General features: G+C 45.0%; 1 protein-coding gene across 1 annotated transcript; it reads right to left on the bottom strand.

Moving 5' to 3' along the window:
- Positions 1–14,960: 14,960 nt before the first annotated feature.
- On the bottom strand, positions 14,961–15,755 carry LOC109177558. The gene has a single exon (XM_019326945.1). The coding sequence runs from the start codon at positions 15,753–15,755 to the stop codon at positions 14,961–14,963; it is 795 nt and encodes a 264-aa protein (XP_019182490.1).
- Positions 15,756–21,714: the final 5,959 nt, after the last annotated feature.

The following is a 21,714-nucleotide window of genomic DNA, read 5'->3' as shown; positions in this document are numbered from 1 at the left end:
AATCTGCCAAGCCTGAGTAACATAGAGAATTAGAGACGATGAAACGTTTATTTACATACTTATAGCTTATTTTAATTTACTAATAATTATGGTCTTGTTTGGTAAAAATTGGCCTATAGGTCAATTTTGGCTTATTTAATCACTATTAATTATTTGATTTAGTTAAAATATCAATAGAAATGTTTGGTTAATTAGCTTTTTGCAACTCCAAAAGGCTAAAATCAAAAAGCTACTCCAAGTAACTTTTTCAATTAGCTTTTTGAGAAAAGAAATTATGCTAAACCGCTATCAGCTAACAGCTAATTTACCAAACACTTTTCTACAATCATCTAATGTTATCAACTATTTATACCCTTTAATTAACACAATCAGTTAACAACAAACAGCTATCAGCTAATAGTCATTTTACCAAACAGGGCCTATATTTATTTAGTAATGTTCTTTATTATCAACAAATCTAATAAGAGTCAATAATATTAAGTACTTAATTATAAATGTTTCTTAAATTGAGTGGTTTATATTATTTAATAATTTTTTTATTTACCAATTATTATATTAAAATTCTAAATTCCGTTAATATAAACTTTAGTAGCTAGCTATATACTCTCATGGCGACCACACGGGAAAAAGACTAAAATATGCGGTCAACAAGGCAAAATTTCCAAAATGTGTCGTATTTTTTTTTGGACAAAAATATGCAAAACTCCTTTCGTAGTTGCGTTTTTGATGTATTTCGTATTTTTTTTTTTTTTTGTATTTGAGGAAAACGCAAGAGGCAGTTGCGTTTACGTATTTGTATACGTAAAACACAATATGCTCTTGCGTTTTTGCGGCAATACCGTATCCCACAAAACGCAACTTTGTTTTGCGTTTTACGTATTATACGTAAAACGCAAAACCAAGTTGCGTTTTTGTCAATTATTTGTACTCGCCGTCGCCGGCGAAGTTGAAGGCCGGCGAGATACACAAAACGCAATTCGCAAGTGAGTTTTTGCTTCGAATAGGTTAAACGCAAGTTGTAAATGCTTCTTCTCAGTTCTTGATTAGTGAGAAGAAGCTGCACTAATGAAATCAAGAAGTGAACTCACTGTGCAGCTGCTTCTTGAAATCAAGAACTCACTGTGCACTAATGAAATCAAGCTGCACTAATGAAATCAAGTTGTAAATACGACACATAATGGTACTGTTTCACTATTCACTTTTGAGTTCACTTCTTGATTTAATTCGCAAGCAGCTGCACAGTGGGGCACAGTGGGGCCAGAAGAACCGGCGAGATACACAAAACTCAAAACGATGAACAGTACTCAAAATGAACCACCATTAAAATCAACACCGATTAGACGATGAACAGTACCTGGCGCCGGACCCCCGGTAAAACGCAAGCGCTAATAGCGTTTTACGTATGGTAGGGAATATCCCGACCGACATAGCTTCACCACGACCGAGGAGCCTTTTGTCTCTTTCTCCTTGTCTTTACAGGTAACAGGTCGGGCTCCACGAGAAGAACCCGGTCGTAGACCGACCGGAGTTGCCCGAGCGACGGTGTCGACCACCGAGCGGTAGCCCTTTGGCGAAAGAGCTGACGAAGGACACGTGGCGGCTCTTTACATCGACAGGCAGGGCACCCGGGAGGATGACACGTGGTGGCTACGTGGAGGACATGCCGAACGGCTGGAATAGCGGCTATAAATACCCACAGTAGCTACAGTGTAAGGGACTTTTGGACGATCGATAGGTTGTTGTTAGAGAATCCCGACCGCAGTCAGTCGGTACTCAGAGCAGCCAAGTAGATTGTACTTAGGGCCTTTACCGGGATCAATAAAGATTTTACTTGCTTTAATTGGTCTCGTGTTATTTTATATTGCTTACACAGAATTAGCAGTATCATTTTGGCGCCGTCTGTGGGGACCCGTGCAAGAAGCCAACGTCTTGACGAGCACCCGATCACCATAACGACATGTATCCGTGGGCACACAATAACTTCGCCGACGACCAGGCGGATGCGGCGAGCTCCTCCGACCACTATGCCACCCAACAGCAGGGTCAGACAATGGACCTCAACCTCAATCTCTCACCACCACATCCGTCAAATACATACCCGGCCGCCCAGCAGCCGGTGAATTACATACAACCGGGATACCCACCACCCGGTCTGCCATACCAGCAGCAGCCGATGATGTATCCCGCCCAGTACCCGTACCCGGTCCCACCTCCACCGTACGGGTATTGGCCAGGCCAACCGATGTGCTACACTTCCCCGGTTGGTTATCCACCATATACGCCAGCTTATACAGCTCCAGCCGCCGCCCCTACAGTACAACCGACCGAACAAGTAGAGCCGCAGCGTCAGTCCACTTCCCGGGCTCGACGCTCGGCTCATTCGCGGTTGGGGTCGGGGGGTGCTGATGCGATGGAGGCACCAGCTCAGGCCGTTCAAGCGGAGGACCCTGAAGAGGTTGCCCGAGCGGTAGCTTTCGATCGTCTCCGACCAGAGATGCGCCAGCGTCTGGGACCCCAAGACCCGAATCGCGGGCAAGAGGACGTACAAATGCAGGAAGCTAGCCACGAGGCTTCATCCGGGTATAGCGGGTCGAGATCTCACCGACGACGACGCGCTCGGGATACAGCCCAAGCCGCTCAAGCCGCCGAGCTTAACGAAACCCGAGGATTGCTCTACAACCTCCAGGCGGAAGTTGCGCAGCTCAGGAGTGCGTATCCTACAGCACCCCCGGCCGACCGATCGACCCTACACCAGACGCCTTTCACAGCAGCGGTAATGGCTCAGCCTTACCCGCTCGACTTAAAGGTCTCGGGAGAGAAGAGTTACGACGGTCGGACGGACCCTGAGGCTCACGTGAATGATTTCTTCAGCAATATGATGCTGAAGGGCGTTTCAGACGCCGTGATGTGCAGGGCCTTCTACTCAACGCTCACCGGTCGGGCGGCAGAATGGTTCCGAACCCTGCAGCCGGGGTCAATCGACAAATTTGAGACCCTGGCGATCAAGTTTGTACGGAAGTTCATTACTTCCAAAGTGGTGAGGAAGTCCTACATGTACCTCGAAAAGGCCAAGCAGCTCGAAGGGGAAAGCTTGACCGACTTCCTCATCAAGTGGAAGGCGGCGGTCGGGGAGGTCGAGCCCATGGATGACGCGACCGCCACTCACATGTTTCACATCTCCCTCCGGGCGGGGTATCTATACCAGGATTTTATCCTCCACCCCCCGACCACTTATGAGGAGGCCCTCCGAAGGGTCACTGATTACGCCAACGCAGGTGAGGCGAATGCCGTCAAGCGCTCGCAGGAGGTCGGCTCTTCGTCTCGTAAACCGGCCAGCCGGGCAGAACATCGATCGGGAGATGACAATCCCCGACCCCGCACCAGGCATGGGGAGTTTACAGCCTTGAACCGATCCGCAGCGGAGACCATGCAATACGCCCAGTCCTGCAATCTCATCAAACTTCCCCATCCCGATCGAGACGGCCCTGACAAGAGTAAGCATTGTGCTTACCATCGATGCGCCGGGCATGACACCGAGGAGTGTACCCACTTGCGCCAATTATTGGAAGATTTGCTCAATTTGGGAAAATTGGACAAGTGTGTGGGGAAGAGAGAGGAAAACAAGAGGAACACCGATCGGAGGGATCATAGACGTTCTCATCACCGCTCTGATCGATCTGGGCAAGACAGAAGGGATGGTCGTCATGATGACCGACGGGACCTCGACCCTCCGTCCGGTAGCCGCCCGTCCGGAAAGCCTACCATCCACGTCATTTTTGGTGGGCTGGAAGATGCTTCCCGACCGCGGACTAATTGCCCGGTCGCAATAGTGGATTCCCGGGGAACCGGGAAGAGGCAGAAGATGGAACCCATAACCTTCACCCTTGAGGACCAACCTAGCAGCAGTGACCACGGCATGGAGGCGCTCGTGGTCACGATCGACGTTAAGGGGACGGACGTCCAAAGGGTTATGGTTGACACGGGCAGCAGTGTGAACGTCCTATACTTGGACGTGTTTGAGAAGCTTGGCCTTGACAGGAAGGAGCTGACTCCGGTCGGTGTACCACTGTCGGGATTTACCGGGGCTCTTATCTACCCCGAGGGAAAAATAACGCTCCCGGTCGAGATCGGCACGCCTCCAAAGTCGATCCAAACGGAGCTGGAATTTGTTGTGGTCAACCTCCATTGCGTCCACAACATTATCTTGGGCCGACCCGCCATTATGAAGATCGGTGGGATAATTTCTATGCCTCACCTATGCATGAAATTCCCCACCCCCAACGGGGTCGGCGTGGTCCGTGGCGATGTCCAATCCGCCCGGAAGTGTTACACCCGAGCGGTCAATAGACGTGATTCCGGTCCATCTTCCCGGGTGAACACCATAGCCAAGGAGGAGGCTAAGGAACGGAAGGAGTAGCCTGAGCCTTCCGAAGAGATAGAAGAAGTTCCCCTGTCCGAGGGCCGCCCTGACAGGAAGATTAAGATTGGCCGAGCCCTCACTCCCGAGCTCCGAGCGGAAGTTCTGGCCGTGCTCCGGGAGTATGCCGATATTTTTGCATGGGGGCCTGAAGACATGCCCGGGATCGATCGGTCGGTCATTTGTCACAAATTGGCCGTCGATCCCGCAGCTAAGCCGGTCGTGCAAAAGACACGACACCTCTCCTCCGATCGCCGCGAGTTTGTAAGAGAAGAAGTCAAAAAGATGGCGGCGATCGAGCACATCCGTCCGGTGGTCTATCCTGAGTGGGTGGCAAATATTGTTCTTGTTCCTAAGCCCCCAGCATGGAGGATGTGCATCGACTTTACGGACCTCAATAAAGCCTGTCCGCTCGACCCGTATCCTTTACCGAGCATTCATCAGATGGTCGACGAGACGGCTGGGGCCGAGTTAATGAGCTTCATGGATGCCTTCAAGGGATACCATCAGATCATGATGCACCATGAAGACGAGAGCAAGACAGCCTTCGTGACCCCGGATGGGCTGTATTGTTACCGAGTGATGCCGTTCGGCCTCCGAAACGCAGGAGCGACCTACCAAAGGATGGTCAACATGCTCTTTGCTGATCTGCTGGGCCGAACGATGGAAGCTTACATCGACGATATGTTGGTCAAGAGTCGGGACCGATCCGACCACACTCGGGACCTTCGGGAGTGCTTCCAGATCATGAGGAAGTACCAGTTACGGCTGAACCCGACCAAGTGTACATTCGCGGTTCAGACCGGCAAATTCCTCGGCTATATGATGACTAAGAGAGGAATCGAACCTAACCCGGCCAAAGTAAAAGCGATTCTGGACATGCAGCCACCTTCCACCGTTCGGGAAGTCCAGCAATTGACCGGTCGGTTGGCGGCCCTCAGCCGGTTCCTCTCCAAGCTAGCCGAGCGCGCTTTACCTTTCTTCAAGGTATTGCGGAAGGTTAATGGATTCGTCTGGGACGAAGAATGCCGAGCGGCTTTTGACGAGCTGAAGGAGTATCTCATGTCACCGATCGTGCTCTCAAAGCCCGAGCTCGGAGAAGAGCTAGACGTGTACCTCGCCGTGTCCGATCGTGCAGTAAGCGCAGTGTTGTGCCGAACCGATCCGGAAGGGGTCCAGCGACCGGTGTACTATGTAAGCCACGCGCTACATGGTCCCGAGCTCCGGTACTCCCGGCTAGAGAAGGTCGTCTATGCCTTATACATTCCTGCAAAGAAGTTGGCTCCCTACTTCCAAGGTCGAGCAATTCGCGTGTTGACCGATCAGCCGATCGGGCCAGTCCTCCGAACTGCTTCGTCGTCCGGCCGCCTAGTCAAGTGGGCGTTAATGTTGACCCAGTACGCGATCGAATACCGACCAAGACCGGCTATTAAAGGTCAAGCTCTTGCGGATTTCTTGGTTGAGTGCACCGCCCGGGATACCCGGCCTCCTGAGGTTGCGGATCCCGAGGCTGAGTGGTGGTCGTTGGCTACTGATGGGTCAAGTAGCAAAAAAGGGGCAGGGGGAGGAGTAGTAGTCACGAGCCCAGAAGGATTCAAAGTCTATTTTGCTCTTATGTATCAGTTCCACCCGACCAACAACGAGGCCGAGTACGAAGCGTTCGTTAACGGCTTGCAGTGCGCTCGGGACTTGGGGGCTGAGTACATTCGAGCTCAGACAGATTCCGCGCTCGTGGTCGGGCAAGTTCTCGGGGACTATGAAGTCAATGGTGAGCGTTTGCAGTTGTACCGAGACCTTGCCATGGAAAAGCTCGCTCAGTTCCGGGGGTATACCGTCCGACACATACCCCGGTTGGATAACGCCGATGCAGATATCTTATCTAAACTGGCCCAAGACGCCCCGGAGCACATTTCGAAGATAGCTCGGATCTTGGTGATCCCCAGACACAGTATTCACCGTCTACCGGTCAATCCCATCCAACCGGTAGATGACAATTGGATCACCGATCTGAAGGAGTATCTCGAGCACGATCGCCTCCCCGACGACCCGCAGCGTGCTCGGAAGGCCAAGCTAAGAGCCCCAAGGTTTCAAGTCTTGGACGGTCGTCTGTATAGGCGATCGTATGGAGGCCCCCTCATGCGTTGCTTGACCGCATTTGAGGCTGAGTTGGTCATGAAGGAGCTACACTCGGGAATTTGCTCTTCCCATCAAGGAGGTCGATCTCTGGCCCGTCGTATCATGTTGATCGGGTACTATTGGCCGGCCCTCCAGCTAGACTGTGAAAAGTTAGCTCGGGAATGTGAGACGTGCCAACTGTACGCCCGGATGCCTGGCCGACCGGCAACGTTTTACCAGCCAGTCACGACCGCAATTCCTTTCGCTAGGTGGGGGGTAGATATCTTGGGCCCCTTCCCTCAACTCTCCGGTCGGAGAAAATTCGTGATCGTCGCCATAGATTACTTCTCCAAGTGGATAGAAGCCGAGCCCTTAGCCACGATCACATCTCAGCAGTGTGCTCGCTTCCTTTGGCGCAATGTCATTTCCCGTTTTGGCGCGCCCGTGCATCTCATTAGCGACAACGGTCGCCAGTTTGTGAGCCAATACTTCCAGAATTTCTTGGCCACGATTGGGACGACTCACGTCCGGTCGTCGGTCGCTTACCCACAGGGAAATGGACAAGTGGAGAATGCTAACCGGACGATATTGGAAGGTCTAAAAAAGAAGTTACACTCGGCCGGTCGTAGTTGGGCCGATGAGTTGCCATATGTTTTGTGGACTTATCGGACGACCCCGAGGGAAGCTACTTTGGAGACCCCTTTCGCCCTGGTTTACGGAGCCGAGGCCCGACTTCCGATTGAGGCCTGGATTCCGACCGATCGAGAGAGAACCTATAATGCGGAAGAGAACGAACACGCGATGGCCGTGGACCTTGATGGGATCGAAGAAAAAAGAGAGCTAGCCGCTCGACGCATAGCCGAGTATCAGAAGCGCGTCAAGAGTTCTAAAGATGTTCGGGTCAACCCTCGTTATTTTCAAGTCGGAGACTACGTTCTACGACGAAGGGAGGCCAGCCAACCTCTAGAGGGCGGAAAGCTAGCTCAGAACTGGAAAGGGCCGTACATCATCAATGCTATCATACGGCCGGGTACATACCGACTAGAGACAACGACTGGTCGGCTAATCGAGGGGACTTGGAATTCCAAGCACCTCGTTCTTTTTAGGCATTAGCCTATTTTTTGTATTTTTAGACGAAGTGGGGGCTTGACCTGCGAGTTAGTCCCGGTCGTCATTTCTATGTAAATTTATGGTTGTAAAATTAATTCAACCGCCTACGAGCGGAAAAGTTTAATATATATACGATCGATGATTGCCCGACCGTTTGTATGCGGCGGCCCGATCGGTTATTTTCTTTCACCTTCGTTACATGCAGATCAGTTCAACATTAATCAAACGGGCGAAATCTATCGACCGGTCAAAACGCGCTCCACATTGGCGGACACTCAAGTCACGCCGCTGATCGGGGAAGCCAGGAGCTCTCAGCATTATCCCCCGATCCGTCCAACTTCTGTCCACTATTGCACCCACTCGTGCCTCGAGCGCACAATAGTGTGGGGGCTGGGATAAGGAAGTATTCGCAGGCCCGTCGCTCGGTTACATCCCGACCGTAGAGGCTTGCTTTCAAAAATTTTTTCGACAAAGGCCCGGGGATCGGGTACACCCGATCGGTTGGCCAGATTTGACGTCGAAATATCAAACGCACGACCAGGCCATAAGGTCGTAAGGTCGGGCGTCGAGTGGGTCGAACCAGTGCAAGATCGGGCCACAAGGCCGCTAGGTCGAGCATTAAGGATCAGCACTTACGCGAGTAAAGATAAAAGTGCGAAAAGAAGGAACGAATAACACGAATTAGAGCAAAAACAAATTTTATTAACAAACAAAAAGTTGCCCGGTACAATTCGGGACCGGGCTCCCGATCAATGGTCCTTTACAAAAAAGAAGAAGAAGAAAGGAGCCTATTCTACTTCTTCATCTCCCGAGCTCCGGCAGCCGGTTCCTTTCCGCTCGGGGTGGCCGCCGTTGATGCCCCGGCTTCAGACGCCTTGGCTTTTGGGGCGAAGGGAGAGGGACCGGGATCGGCTAGGTCCGGGGGCAATGCCGAGAGGACCAGCTGAAGGTCTTCCCCGTCTAGAGCCTGCTCCAACCGGGAACGGACTCGTTCAAGCATCTTCCGCTTCCCGGCCGTAAAGCCCCAGCGACCGAAAGAGACGATCAGCTCTTCCCCGATCTCTGTTCCCCGGGCTGCTGTGAGGAAGGCCGAGCCCAAGTCCCTGTCTTTGAAGGCTGCCCGCGCCAGCTCGCTCGGATTCTCGAGCTGAGCCTTCAGCTCCTGGGCTTCTCCGATCGCCCGGCTGGCGACCTTCTCGGCAAGAACCCGCTCCTCGTCGCCCTTCTTCAGGGCCTTTTGGGTCTTCTCCAACTCGGCTTGGAGGTCCTTGATCTCCTTCAAGCGACGGGCGGCCGTCTTCTTGTGGTGATCAGCTTCCTCGGCCAGCATGGCTCGACCTTGTAGGAGCTGGGCGGCCCGGGATATCTGCAAAACAAAAGACGTTCGGGATCAGCCCGATCGAAAACACTTGAGCAAAAAAGCTGTTAGTTGAGAAAAGTTTACCTCGGCCAGGTCGTGGCCGATCCGCTCGGCCACTTGGGTCGGGGTCATCTTCCCCAAATCCTCCTTGGCCGGCGCGGCGTTGCCGATCCGGGCCAGCATGGACGCAGGGTCCCTTCCTCGCCCGACCGAAGGGCTCGGGCTGCGCTGCTCACGGCGACGCTTCAGGCTGCCCACCTCGGTCGCGCCCGGGTCGGCGACCTTCTCCTTGCCCCGAGCAACCTCTACCCGGGTGATCAGGACGTCGGAGGGCTCGACGACGAAGCCCTCGCCCGTCGTCACGGTCGAGGCGCTCAGTGGTCGGGCTAAGGGGATCTCCTTCTCCCCGGCCGTCTTCGCCTTGGCCTTCTTCTTGCCGCCAAGGGAGATCTTGGCGGGCGGGGGAAGGGGGGCCTCTTCATCACCAAAGTCCGCCATAGCTGCAAAATAAAGAAGATCGTTAGTGTGGTCGAGGCATAAAAATGAGTCGGGGGGGGGGGGGGTTTAGCTCGAGTTAAACCTTTCTTCGTTCGCCTCGCAGGTTTGGCGACCGTCACGCCCATCGGCACGGGCAGGTACTTCTCCGGCAGCTCGTATGTGGGGGGCGGGAGTTGAGCCGCCTCGAGACTTTCAGCCGTCCGGAAGATTGTGTATTCGTGCACCTCGCTCGAAATTCGGCTGACCGTGTCCCTCAGCGCTTGCGTCTCGACCGGCACCACTTGTTTCCGAAAGTGGGTGCTCCAAGCGCGATCAACCGGGAGGATCCAAGGGTCGTATTTGAGGGAGAAGATCCTATTCTTCCACCCCCTGTTGTTCCCGGGCAGTCCTTTGATCGCGCACATATCGGCCCGGGACTGTAACATCAGGAACCCGCCTCCATAATTGCCCGGGAGGACTTTGACCTGGTAGATGAAGTTGAACAGCTCCATCGTGCAGGCGGCTTCGTGCCGAGCGCATACCTGCGGGAAGCAGGCGATGATCCGGTGCGCATTAGGGCAGATCTGGGCCGGGACGACCCGGTAGTAGGCCAAGAAGGCATTCAGGAGGGGGGTGAAGGGAATGGCAATCGGGGCCATCAGGGAGTCGTAGTGCATCCCGATCCATTTGCCCCGATGCCGATCGATGACGTTCCCCAGCCGCCGGCTCGTGTCAAATTCTACCCGACCCACGAGCCTTTCGGCGATCCTAGCCGCCTCGCCCTTGGTGAGCTGGCTCATTTGCTGTTCGACGTTCTCGCTGTTCAAGAACTCGAACTCCGCGACGGCTGGCCCGGCCGTGTCCTCTTCGGTCGGCTCAGGAGCCGGACTTGGGTGGTCCCCAACCACCCGAGTGGGCGTTTCCCTAACGCCTTCGGTCGGGGATCCTTGTCTCCCCGACGTGGTTCCTTCTTCTTCTTCCTCGTCGGAGCTCCCCGATCCGCTTGAGCCGGAGCTCGTCGACCCGGATGAGCTGGACGACGTCTCTTGTGCGGCGGCCCGCTCGGGAGCTGGACCCGGTCGGCTGGTAGCTTCGGGGGAGTAGGACATGATGTCCACCTCCTCGTCGCTGAGGTGCCCGACCTCCTCGTCGTAATCCGCGATCGATGCGTTTTGGCTATCCGAGTCCGACATAGTTCTACCTAAAGGTCGGTCGGGAGTTAGTATAGGGTTCGGGGAGTTAGCTCGAAGTTAGTGCTATCCTACTTCTACGCCAAGTGTAGAATAAAGAAAGAGTAAAGAACTAGGAGCTTACCGAGTGAAGAAACTTGGAAGAGGATCTGAAGTTTTGCTTTGCTTGATCGCTTTGCTGAGATGCTTTGCTCGGGATTCTTAGAGGATACCGACTGAAGCAAAAGAGTGAGGAAAGTTCAAATGAGGGCCTCAAGGGCCTATTTATAGGAGGGCATTTAGGCGGGAAATGGGCCAACTTGCCTGACACGACCCGCACTGAATCCGAGGCGACGGATGGGATCGCCGAGGTCGGCAGAGGCCGACACGTGGCGTAGGAGGGAATGACAGCTGGCAGGTCGGCTTGTTGGCTGACGGTTGGGCTTCTTCATCCCGTCCCGTTTTTTCCCGACTGATCAAAAAGGCCCGGGCTGGGGGGCTCTTGGTAGGGAATATCCCGACCGACATAGCTTCACCACGACCGAGGAGCCTTTTGTCTCTTTCTCCTTGTCTTTACAGGTAACAGGTCGGGCTCCACGAGAAGAACCCGGTCGTAGACCGACCGGAGTTGCCCGAGCGACGGTGTCGACCACTGAGCGGTAGCCCTTTGGCGAAAGAGCTGACGAAGGACACGTGGCGGCTCTTTACATCGACAGGCAGGGCACCCGGGAGGATGACACGTGGTGGCTACGTGGAGGACATGCCGAACGGCTGGAATCCTGTCCCCGGCATAGCGGCTATAAATACCCACAGTAGCTACAGTGTAAGGGACTTTTGGACGATCGATAGGTTGTTGTTAGAGAATCCCGACCGCAGTCAGTCGGTACTCAGAGCAGCCAAGTAGATTGTACTTAGGGCCTTTACCGGGATCAATAAAGATTTTACTTGCTTTAATTGGTCTCGTGTTATTTTATATTGCTTACACAGAATTAGCAGTATCAACGTATTATTCAAAAAACGCAATTCGTTAATGCGTCTTTGTACAATTTTCCGGCGTCGTACGGCGGTAAAGAAAACGCATTTGGGTCTTGCGTTTTATGTATTTACAAGTATAATACGTAAAACACATCTCCCAATTGCGTTTTAGCGTATTCCATACGTATTGTGAAAACACAACTGGGAGATGCGTTTTTCGTATTCAATACGTAAAACGCAACTACCAGTTGCGTTTTACGTATTTAACAAAAAAAAAAATACGGACTAAATACCTTCAAAAACACAACTCTCAATAGAGTTTTGTATATTTCTGTCAAAAAAAAAGTCAGCACACATTTTGGCTAATTCTCAACCATTTCTACACATTATAGTCTTTTCCCCCGACCACACTCCTATCACGTTGTGGACCATTCTCCACTCTGTACTCATGCATTATCAAGGGATTTTTGGCCATTGGGTGGCTTACCCACATAGAAAACCAAAGTCTTTCTACACTGAATTTGATTATTTGTATCTGAGTCCAATATTTCCTAACCGGCCCCGATAGCTTTCCAATATCCGTTACCCATTGCCCCATTCCTGTATTTGCGATTTCAGAGTAAAGAAGTACATTCTTTATTTCCGCAATAATCTTTAAACATCTGCCTTCCATTGTCATTCATCATTACCTAATCCAACAATTTCGGCAAACATCTGGATCACAATCTCGTCCAGCAGCAAAGCATGGATGATATTGCCAACTCCTGCATTGACTCTTTGCACAGTGGCAACACGGAACTGATTTTTATAGCTTTTTGAACACCAAATGTCCACCACATGAGGAACCTAACGCCTAACAGACGAATAGATAACGAAAGGACCAATGCTGAAACAAATGTGAAAATCAAATGTCTTTTTCGTCCAAATTAAAAGTCGAGAATCAATTTTAAAAAATCGCAATAGTTGTACGACCATTGCTAGAATTAACTCTAAATGACATCGTCTTTTGTCTTCTCCTATTTATTTTATTTTATTTTATTAATCCTTGTTGGACAACTCTTTCACCACCCAGCATTTTCCTTTTATCTTCATTCGAACAATGAGGACCACTTGAACTGTTACAAAATGAACCCTATTATGTTATTTATATTCATTCCATCTCCTCAACAAAGGGTGTAGATCTACTTGATCATATGACTATGGTTACATCTTTAAAACCTTCTTTAAAATTCTATACAATCATATGAGTTCTATAATGTTTTATAAAATTCTATAAATCTCTACACTTCTAATATCTCAATCGCACTACATTCTTCTTTAAAATTCTATAAAATCATATGAGTTCTATAATATTTTATAAAATTCTATAAATCTCTACACTTCTAATATCTCAACACATTCTTCTCGAAGTTGTATTAAGAGGTCGTTTGGAGTATTGAAGAAGAGATGGATCGGAAGATATTTGCTAAAATGTAACAGTTTAGTGTGGACCCAAATTGATGTTATTATGGTCATATTTGCACTACATAATTATATTCAAAAGAATTCACAAGATGACATGATGTTTAATGTGCTTGAACAATATCTAGATTACATACAACCGGATAAACTTCAAGATTCAAGTAGTAATATCTCCATCAATGAAAGTTTAAGTGTGACCTCTATTAAGATGAAGGAGATTCGCAACAATATTGCTACTTCATTATGTGTGATGATAGATCATGATTATGCTAATAGTTTAATTTTAAAATGTTAAATTTTAATATGTAAACAAACCTACTTAAATTTAAAACTATTAAAATTTTATGAAAATATTTTTTTTAGTCTTTTTACATTTATCAGCTTATCAAAAAGTTAATTTTTCCAAACATTTTAAGCATAATCAGCTAGCTTAACAACTCTTCAGTTTTCAGCTTCTATAGCTTATAGCTTTTCAGCTAGGTTTGGCAAACATAGCCGTAAACTATGTATGTAGTAGGATTTTTTTCCCTTCACAAAATAAATCGTAGCCATTACTTGAGGGTGTGCATGAGTAAATTTACATTGTGATCTTAGTCGGAACCATAATAAGGTAAACCAGTTTAAGTTATTCATAGTTAACTAGTTCAAATTAAAAAGGTCAATAGACTTTACTTATTGAGACTCTAAGAGAAATTTGGAACCTTGTGGTGTGTTTCCGAGATTCTTATTTGTCTATGCATCGGATCGGACAACGATTGATTCTAGGGGTGGTTTTCTTCTTTGATTTATGGAAAGCTATCGAAAATGTGCTTTAAGTGAAACCTACATTGTGATCGACAAAGAATCATGATGAGGTAAATCAGCCTAGTTGTCGTTAATTGACCCGTTTAAACTAAGATAATCAATAGATAGCTCAGTTCCGTTGAGAGTTAAAACTTTAAAAATATTCTAACGAAGTCAACAGTTCAACCAATTTGGTTAAATTTGCCCCTAATTTTCTTCTTAATCAGCATGTAGTGGGCAAGAATCCCATTTTCATTTTGATGAATTGGTAATATTTGTTGTAACTCAATTGATCCAATCTAATAGGTTGAATAGAGTGTCATAAGATCCGAAAGCTCACTAGATTAGTGCACACATTTGATAAGGCCCAATCCTTGCAAATCATTGCAGATTGAATAGATCACACATTTGATTAGGCCCAATCCTTGCAAATCATTATATTGCAGATTGAATAGACCAAGTGTCGTAAGATTATTTTTTTTTTAGAGTGGAACTTATAACCTTCAATTTAATTGGTCAATTTGCCTAAGGGTGGACTCTCCTTGAAAATTGGTAAAGATGCTACACATATGCCCAACAATGTACTAATCATATAATTACAATTGATGCATACATGAGTGGCTTGTTCACTTGATGTTCCTCTCAAAGCTGCAACCTTTAAATAAGGGAATCTCATGTCTGAGCAGTACAGCTAATTTTCTTTACATATTATAAAGTACAATGGTCATTTTCTTTGGTAGCTAGTTTCAAATATTTTTGAATTGGTAATTATTAGGATTGGATCTACCCATTTAGTCCTTACATGTTTTCTTTTATAAACTGAAAAATTGTAGTGCTAAGATAAAAAAGTTTTAACATGATAAAAAATTAGTCTGATAAATTCATCAAATTGATAAATCTAATAACTCAATAGGATTAAACCAAAATCGAATTGAATGAACTAGCCCGATTGATCGGGCTCCCTAAGATTGCTCGTTTAGCATGGCAAGAGAGATAGTATGGAGTATAAATTTTCATTTCATATATGTTTTGTTTGGGTAACTACAAAATTGTTTATATACAAGAAATTTATGATCTGAGAAGAAATCTCAGATTAGCAAGAAACAGTGTTTAGGAGAGAGCTTCTTGATTTGATCAAGCACCTAAAAGTGGTTCCCAGTTCATTCTCAATGACCTCAAGCTGAGATTCCAAAGTCTCCAGATTGTTCGTGTTTTCTTCTTGGGATTCACATTCTACTTTGCCCTTATGAACCAATCTTGAAACCACTGACCATTTAGATTGCTTTGGCCTCATCAAAACTGGCATGGCCAAGAACTGCAGAACCACTTGGAAGATTGAAATGGTCACTGCATTTGCCTCTCTCAGAACCCTAATCACTGCTGAATCTTGGAAGATAGTCTCATCATCATTATTATCCATCTTCTTCTTCAAAGATGAAATGGACCTTTTCACATCCTTGTTCATCTTCTTTCTGAGAGAAGTGTAGTTTGTGAGGGTGGCTTCAAGGCTTGAAGAATCTCCTTTTCTTCTTCTTCTCAGGGAAGATAGGGCCTCTCTCAGGTGTTGTTTCAGCTGGGAAATGGTGTCATTTGCTATGCCACAGATATCAAGAACCTCCACAGATTTCTCCAGCAACTCATCAACCCATTTCTTGTTGTGAATCTGGGAGATGGCTTGGAGGGTTTGGGGCAGGTTGAGAAGATCATCCATGCACCTGTGGAGCTCCCCTAATCCAACCAGACCATTGCAGACTGTGTCTGCTGCCATTGATGAGATCTCCATGTTTTTGAGGTTGTTTAGAACCTCTTCCACTCTTTGGGTGCTTGGATGTGATCTGCTGGGCAAACTGATTGACCTAATGTGGTTTGGTTTTGAAGAACTAGCCATTGTTTTTCTTGTTTTTCTTCTTTTTTTTTTTTTGTTGAAGACTGAGAGTTGTGATGGCTAGAGAAGCTCCGGACTGGGTTATATATAGCCAGATGGAAACAAGATTTGCCCACAAAAGACGGAACTTTTTTACCCTTTGAATTTCATACTCCAACAAATAGAATATAGTAGATTAAATCACGATAATTTAGCAGTCCGACTATTAGGTGAGAATTGAAGATAACTCAGTAGCTCATTAAACGAAAGGATTAGTGTCTGGTACATACCCATTAGCAGCTCATTAAGGGGAAGGACTAGTGTTTGGTACGTGCCTATTAGGAGTTTACCAAATTAGGTATAATTTTCACACTATGCAGTTGTTAGGGCATGTTCCTGACCTGATAAGATAGTATATTAGTAGTGTAAATCACAATAACTCAACAATTCATTAGATCAAGATTACATTATTAGATGGGCGCCTCAGCTGGTCAAATTTGGAAAGAAAGACCAGAGATCGAGTCTAATTAGCGGCAGTTTGGGAGCACCCTCTTAAAGTGAGGGGACTCCTTGTGCGTAGTAAGCAAATGTCTAACCTCTAACCTCTGTGTTCAGCTGAGTTAAGTCACTGTGTAGGGTGAAGACCCTTAGAGTTGGAGATTTAATATTTTAAAAAGAAAAATTACATTAGGTTTAATAATTATATTCCCATACTGTAATTGTTAGAGTTTAATTTTATATTCTCACTCACAATTTATTACTCAGCTCAGGAATCAATAATTGAGTTGGCCATATAGAAACAAGACTAACAATTGCATTAATGTTACAGGCTGGTGTGCTTGAGATTCCAATGTGGGGTTCCCTTGGAAATTGGTAAGGCTGCTGTAGATTTGGGCAACATGGTACTAATCATATGATGTTTTTTTATTGTTCAAACGTGAAACTTAATTGTTTGATGTGTCTGTCTCATGTGCACTCTGGGCTGCTACGTGCCACTGTTCCTGTTTATTTCTCTACCAGGTGGCATGCATGCTGAGGCTCGCTGTCATGTTCTTGAGGTGCCCAGCAAATTAGCCATCCACACAATATTATATTTGTACACGCATGGCTTGTTGCCATTTAATTGCCAATATTTTTCTAATGCTGTCCATGATCCACAGAAACAATTTAAATTAAAAGAAATCACCCATCAAGAACATGAAAAGACATTTTGTCTTTATATTTATACCAAATAGTATAGGGCAATGGTTAAGTTGATGCAAGTAAGATTAAGCATTTGATATTTTATGATGGTAGGTTGTGATTTTGGTCCTTTTCATAATGTGGGGTTTTGATAGTTTTGTTACATGTTATTGGAGACTTTAGAACGGTAAATCATGGCTTCATTCACACCTTAATTAAGCGGCAACATCACATGTTCAATACAAATGTAACATATATATGATGCAGTAATAAATACAGGGATTTTTACTAATTCGTAAGGTACGGTGATTGGGCCCAGTTTCGATCCTTTTACGTGACAAAGGATCAAAGAATCTCGAGTTAAAGGTAAGTATCTAGAAAATGCCAAAAGTCTCTATCTATCGCATTAAATGCGGTATTTATAGGAGAAACAAGGGGATACATGTCGGTCTCTCGGCATGCATGACACGTAGAGTGCATGCACAATACGGTAGGTCGAAGGCCTGGCTAATCTCTCCATGTGCTTGAATTGGAGATTTCTGACTTTACCAGGCCTACTACTAATGTATTCGGATGAAGGAGCATTATTTTAGGGCTTTGAGTATCGTTGGTCGGGTGGTTGGTCCGACAAAATATGATCGGGGCATAACAAAGAGAAACAGACCCAGCTAACGAGTAGACTTATGTTTTGCCCGACAACCCCGGGTCGGGTCAACATGCAAGGAGGTCGACCCTGCTCGAGTCTGGCTCTTGTCGGCACGTGGCCCTTATACCGACCAGGTATATACGGAGTGATGTGGTCGAGGATATTCCCTATTAATTTATATTTTAAGACTTCTTGTTGGTGAGAGACCAAATTCACCATGTTATGAAAAATTAGTTTTTACGGAGTATTAATAATGCTTACATTAACAACTGAGAGACTGAAATTAGTATATTGCATAAATATAGGGACGGAAAATGCTGTTTTTTCAAAAGAAAACAAATAAACAAGAAATCCTTAGTGTCCAAAATGTTTTGTTTTGGTGGTTACATTACTTATGATGTTGTGATTTTGGTAATTATGTGTGGTTTTGACGATTTTGTTACCTGTTCGTTAACGGAGATTTTAGAATTGTAAATTATGGTTTCGTCCCTATTTTGACTAACCGGCAGCACCACATGTGCAATACAAATGTGATAGACTTTAAAAGTTTTGTGAGAGCGAGATCAAAATTATCATGTTATGAAAAATTTATTGATTATCAATAATATATTAACAATTGAGAAACATAAATTACAATTTCGTATAAATATGGGGATGAAAAACGTTGTTGTTGTTTTTTTTTTTTTTTTCCTTAAAGTAAACAAACAAGAAATCCTTGAGCGTCCAAAATGTTTTATTTTGGTGGTTGATGCAAGATACTGTGTTTTATTGCAGATTTGCAGTGTGGTTGTTACTCAGACAAAATATACCAACAAAAAACACCAAGAAAGCCCCTTGTCTCCACATCAAAACAAAATAAGAGATTTAAGCATATGAGCAAGAAGTTAAAAATAGGAAAATTATATCGTGAACTTCAAGTCAATCTTGGAAGTTAAGATGGACCCTAATATAAGTTAATTTTAGCATATTATTACAAGCTAGCTAGTTCATTATTAGTGTATTTCAAATTCATAATTGAACCTACCATACAAAAAAAAAAAAAAAAAAAGAAGAAGAAGAAGGTATTGGGAGTCCATTTTGTAAGATGAATCTTATTTCATGATATAAATTAGACTGATGAAAATACAAGGTAGACTTGAGACAAATTAGTATCAGAAATGGGTCATATATGGATCGGATGATAGTTCCAAAGGTCGAGGTCACGTGTAAACAGATTAGAGATGAGTCAACTGAATTGTAATGCACATAGACTTTGGATAGTACGTAGTTCCATACCACTTGGAATTGAAGTGTTGGTACCGTTGGTAGAAAACACAAATAATAATAAAAAATAAGATTATTATTTTCTGGAAAGAAGGGAAGAAAAGATGAAGAAAAGTGGCTAGTGTTTGGTGTTGGGTTTTTGCAAGAGTGAAGTGAGCACTTTTTCCTTAAAACCTTATTTGCCACCTCCCAAAGATGCTAGGAGCGTTGTGGCCTAGGCTTCCCAGGATAAAACTTGCTAATGATTCAATGTTTGAGCACTCAAACAAGGAATCCGGCGAGCAAGACAATGGCTATGAACACAGTAGGCCAAGAAAGAGTAGAAGCAGAGAGGTTTTGAAGCTGAAAAAAAGGCCAGAGAGGTTTTGAAGCTGAAAAAACGCCTCTACCCTCCTCTCTTATATAGGGTTGAAGGAGTCAATAGCCTTTATTATGGCCTCAACAGTTAGAACTCTCGGGTGCCCCAGGTGCCGGCGCACACGAGCTCGGGCTTGAATCAAGCCTTTTTCAATCTCTGAAAGTTGGAATTTGATTTGCACCCCCCCTCCCTGCGCGTGCGAGAGAGCCTCTATGCTATACAATTCTACAAGCTTCAAAAGAGCTCTTGTATATAAGGGGGGAAAATGTTCATTCCAAAGCAATGTGGGACAAAAAGCTCACTTTTTCCCTTCATTTTCCAACTCAAATGGGTCTACTTTGAGAATCAATATCTCATTCACCCATTATCCGTTTTGAGCGTACAATATATCGATCTCTTCATCTCACTACGAAGAATCCGAATCCACTTTGACCCGACCCAAATCGGAAGTGGACCCCACTGATAATTGTACCACAAAATAGCCACTTAACATGCCATTTTAAGCTATTTTTTCCAACATGAAGTTGGCGTTCTAAGAGTCGAGATCACGCGTAAACAGATTAGAGTTGAGTCAATTGAATTGTAATATACATAGATTTTGGATGGTACGTAGCTCCATATATACCACTTGAAATTGAAGCTGGCATTGCAAAGGTTGATGAGGGTTTGACAATCTATCCCAAAAACCACACAATAATGAATATGATTTGATATACATATATATGGTGGTTAAGACATCAAACCAAAGATGATTATATAAAAGATGTACACGGGTGGAAGATCTCTAAAGATACGTTGGTATCTGGTCAACTGTTTTAAATTAAATGAAGATATATAGATCATCAATGACAGATGCATGAGAATCTTCATTAATTAATCTGCACTGCACACGTATGCCTGGTTGGCAAATTTCTGGGTCTTCAATTCAAGACAATAATGGAACCCGACAACCCTAATCAAGTTGATTAAACAATTGACTTAGTAACCACAAGATTTTAAGTTCTATTTTATGTGAAAATTATCTGTTGACATTTTAGATTTGAGCTGGTCAGTTATAGACAACTTAATTTGATTTACTTTAAGATGTATGTACCCGTAATAAGACAGGTAGAACAATATATAGATGGATATGCATGGTGGGGTTTTAACGTGCGACATATAAAAGAGATCTTCCGGCTCCATAGTACATACTAAGTATATATACATGTGCACGAGTGGGTTGTCATGTTGGAAACCTCCGTGAAGGAAGTGATAGGTATATTGAATTCCATGCATGTGCATATAGTTGGTCGGTTTTCGTGTTTTTTACATTACAGATCCTTTAATAATGAGTTCATCTTTACCTAGCTAGATATTTCTATGTTGTGTTAAAAGTTAACGGTTCATACAAGTTCTTGAATAATATATATAGTGTTTTCATGTTTTAAAAATGTTTTCTTCAATCAAGTGTACGTAATGATGCTGGATGGCAAATTATATCGTGGTGCATAATCGATTATGTACCGAGTTTCAAAATGATGTCGTTTTGTTTAATGAAAAGAAACGGCACCCAGCTCGTTTCGTGCCGTTCCGCAAAAATAACTCTGTTATTCAGCTTCATTTTGTATACACTGCAGTTTCAGTTCAACACAACTACAGTTTCATTTCGATATAACTACAGTTTCATTCGATATTTATACACTCAAATATGTGAAAATTAAATGTTATTTAATTTTATTTTATATACACTATAGTTTCATTAAAACATAACTACATGATCATTTCGATATAATTACAACTTCATTGCACAATATACACTCAAATATGTGAAATGTTAATCAGTTTCATTTCACCACAACTACAGTATCATTTTGATATAACTGCAGTTTCATTTGATAATAATAATATGTGAGGCAGTGTCAGTTTAGATACACTGTAGTGTTAGTTTAGATACACTGTAATTTCAGTTGGTAATTAACACACACAAAAATGTGCGTTCCGTTACAGTAACGGCGCGCCGTTTCTTTACTTAAAAAAATGGCCATTTTGACCACAGTGCATGTGCACCGCGATCCACGATATAACGACTGATGCTGGATTTAGTACTTACTTATGTATCACTTTTTTCTTAGAGAAGATAAAATATTTTTTATATTGAGAAAACACAAAATTAAGAGATAAAAAAATATAAACGAAAATAAAAAATAAGAAGAGTTTACGTGGTTCGGTTGAGAGCTTACGTCTAAAAGAGCCAAAGAAGATACATTCAAAGTTATAAGTATTATAAATTAAACAACTTTAATAGCCAAGTACCTTGTGCTCAGATAGCGTGTAGTGATTCTTCCTGTAAGAGGTCATGAGATCAAGTCTCACTTGAATAGATTCAGTTGCATTCAAAAAATAACCTTAATAGTATATTTTTATAAGACTCGCTCAACAAATACAATTCAAATTTAAATCATGTTCCATTTCAACATTTGTCATCTCTCAATAATATAAGAGATACACAACATCTTAAATATTTCTTCAGTTCAAAGATAAATAAGAATAGAGTT

This window comes from Ipomoea nil, unplaced genomic scaffold, assembly GCF_001879475.1.
Source record: "Ipomoea nil cultivar Tokyo-kokei standard unplaced genomic scaffold, Asagao_1.1 scaffold0805, whole genome shotgun sequence".
Taxonomy (NCBI): Eukaryota; Viridiplantae; Streptophyta; class Magnoliopsida; order Solanales; family Convolvulaceae; genus Ipomoea; species Ipomoea nil.
Note: the sequence above shows the minus strand (reverse complement) of the source record. Positions and strands in the feature narration are given on the sequence as shown.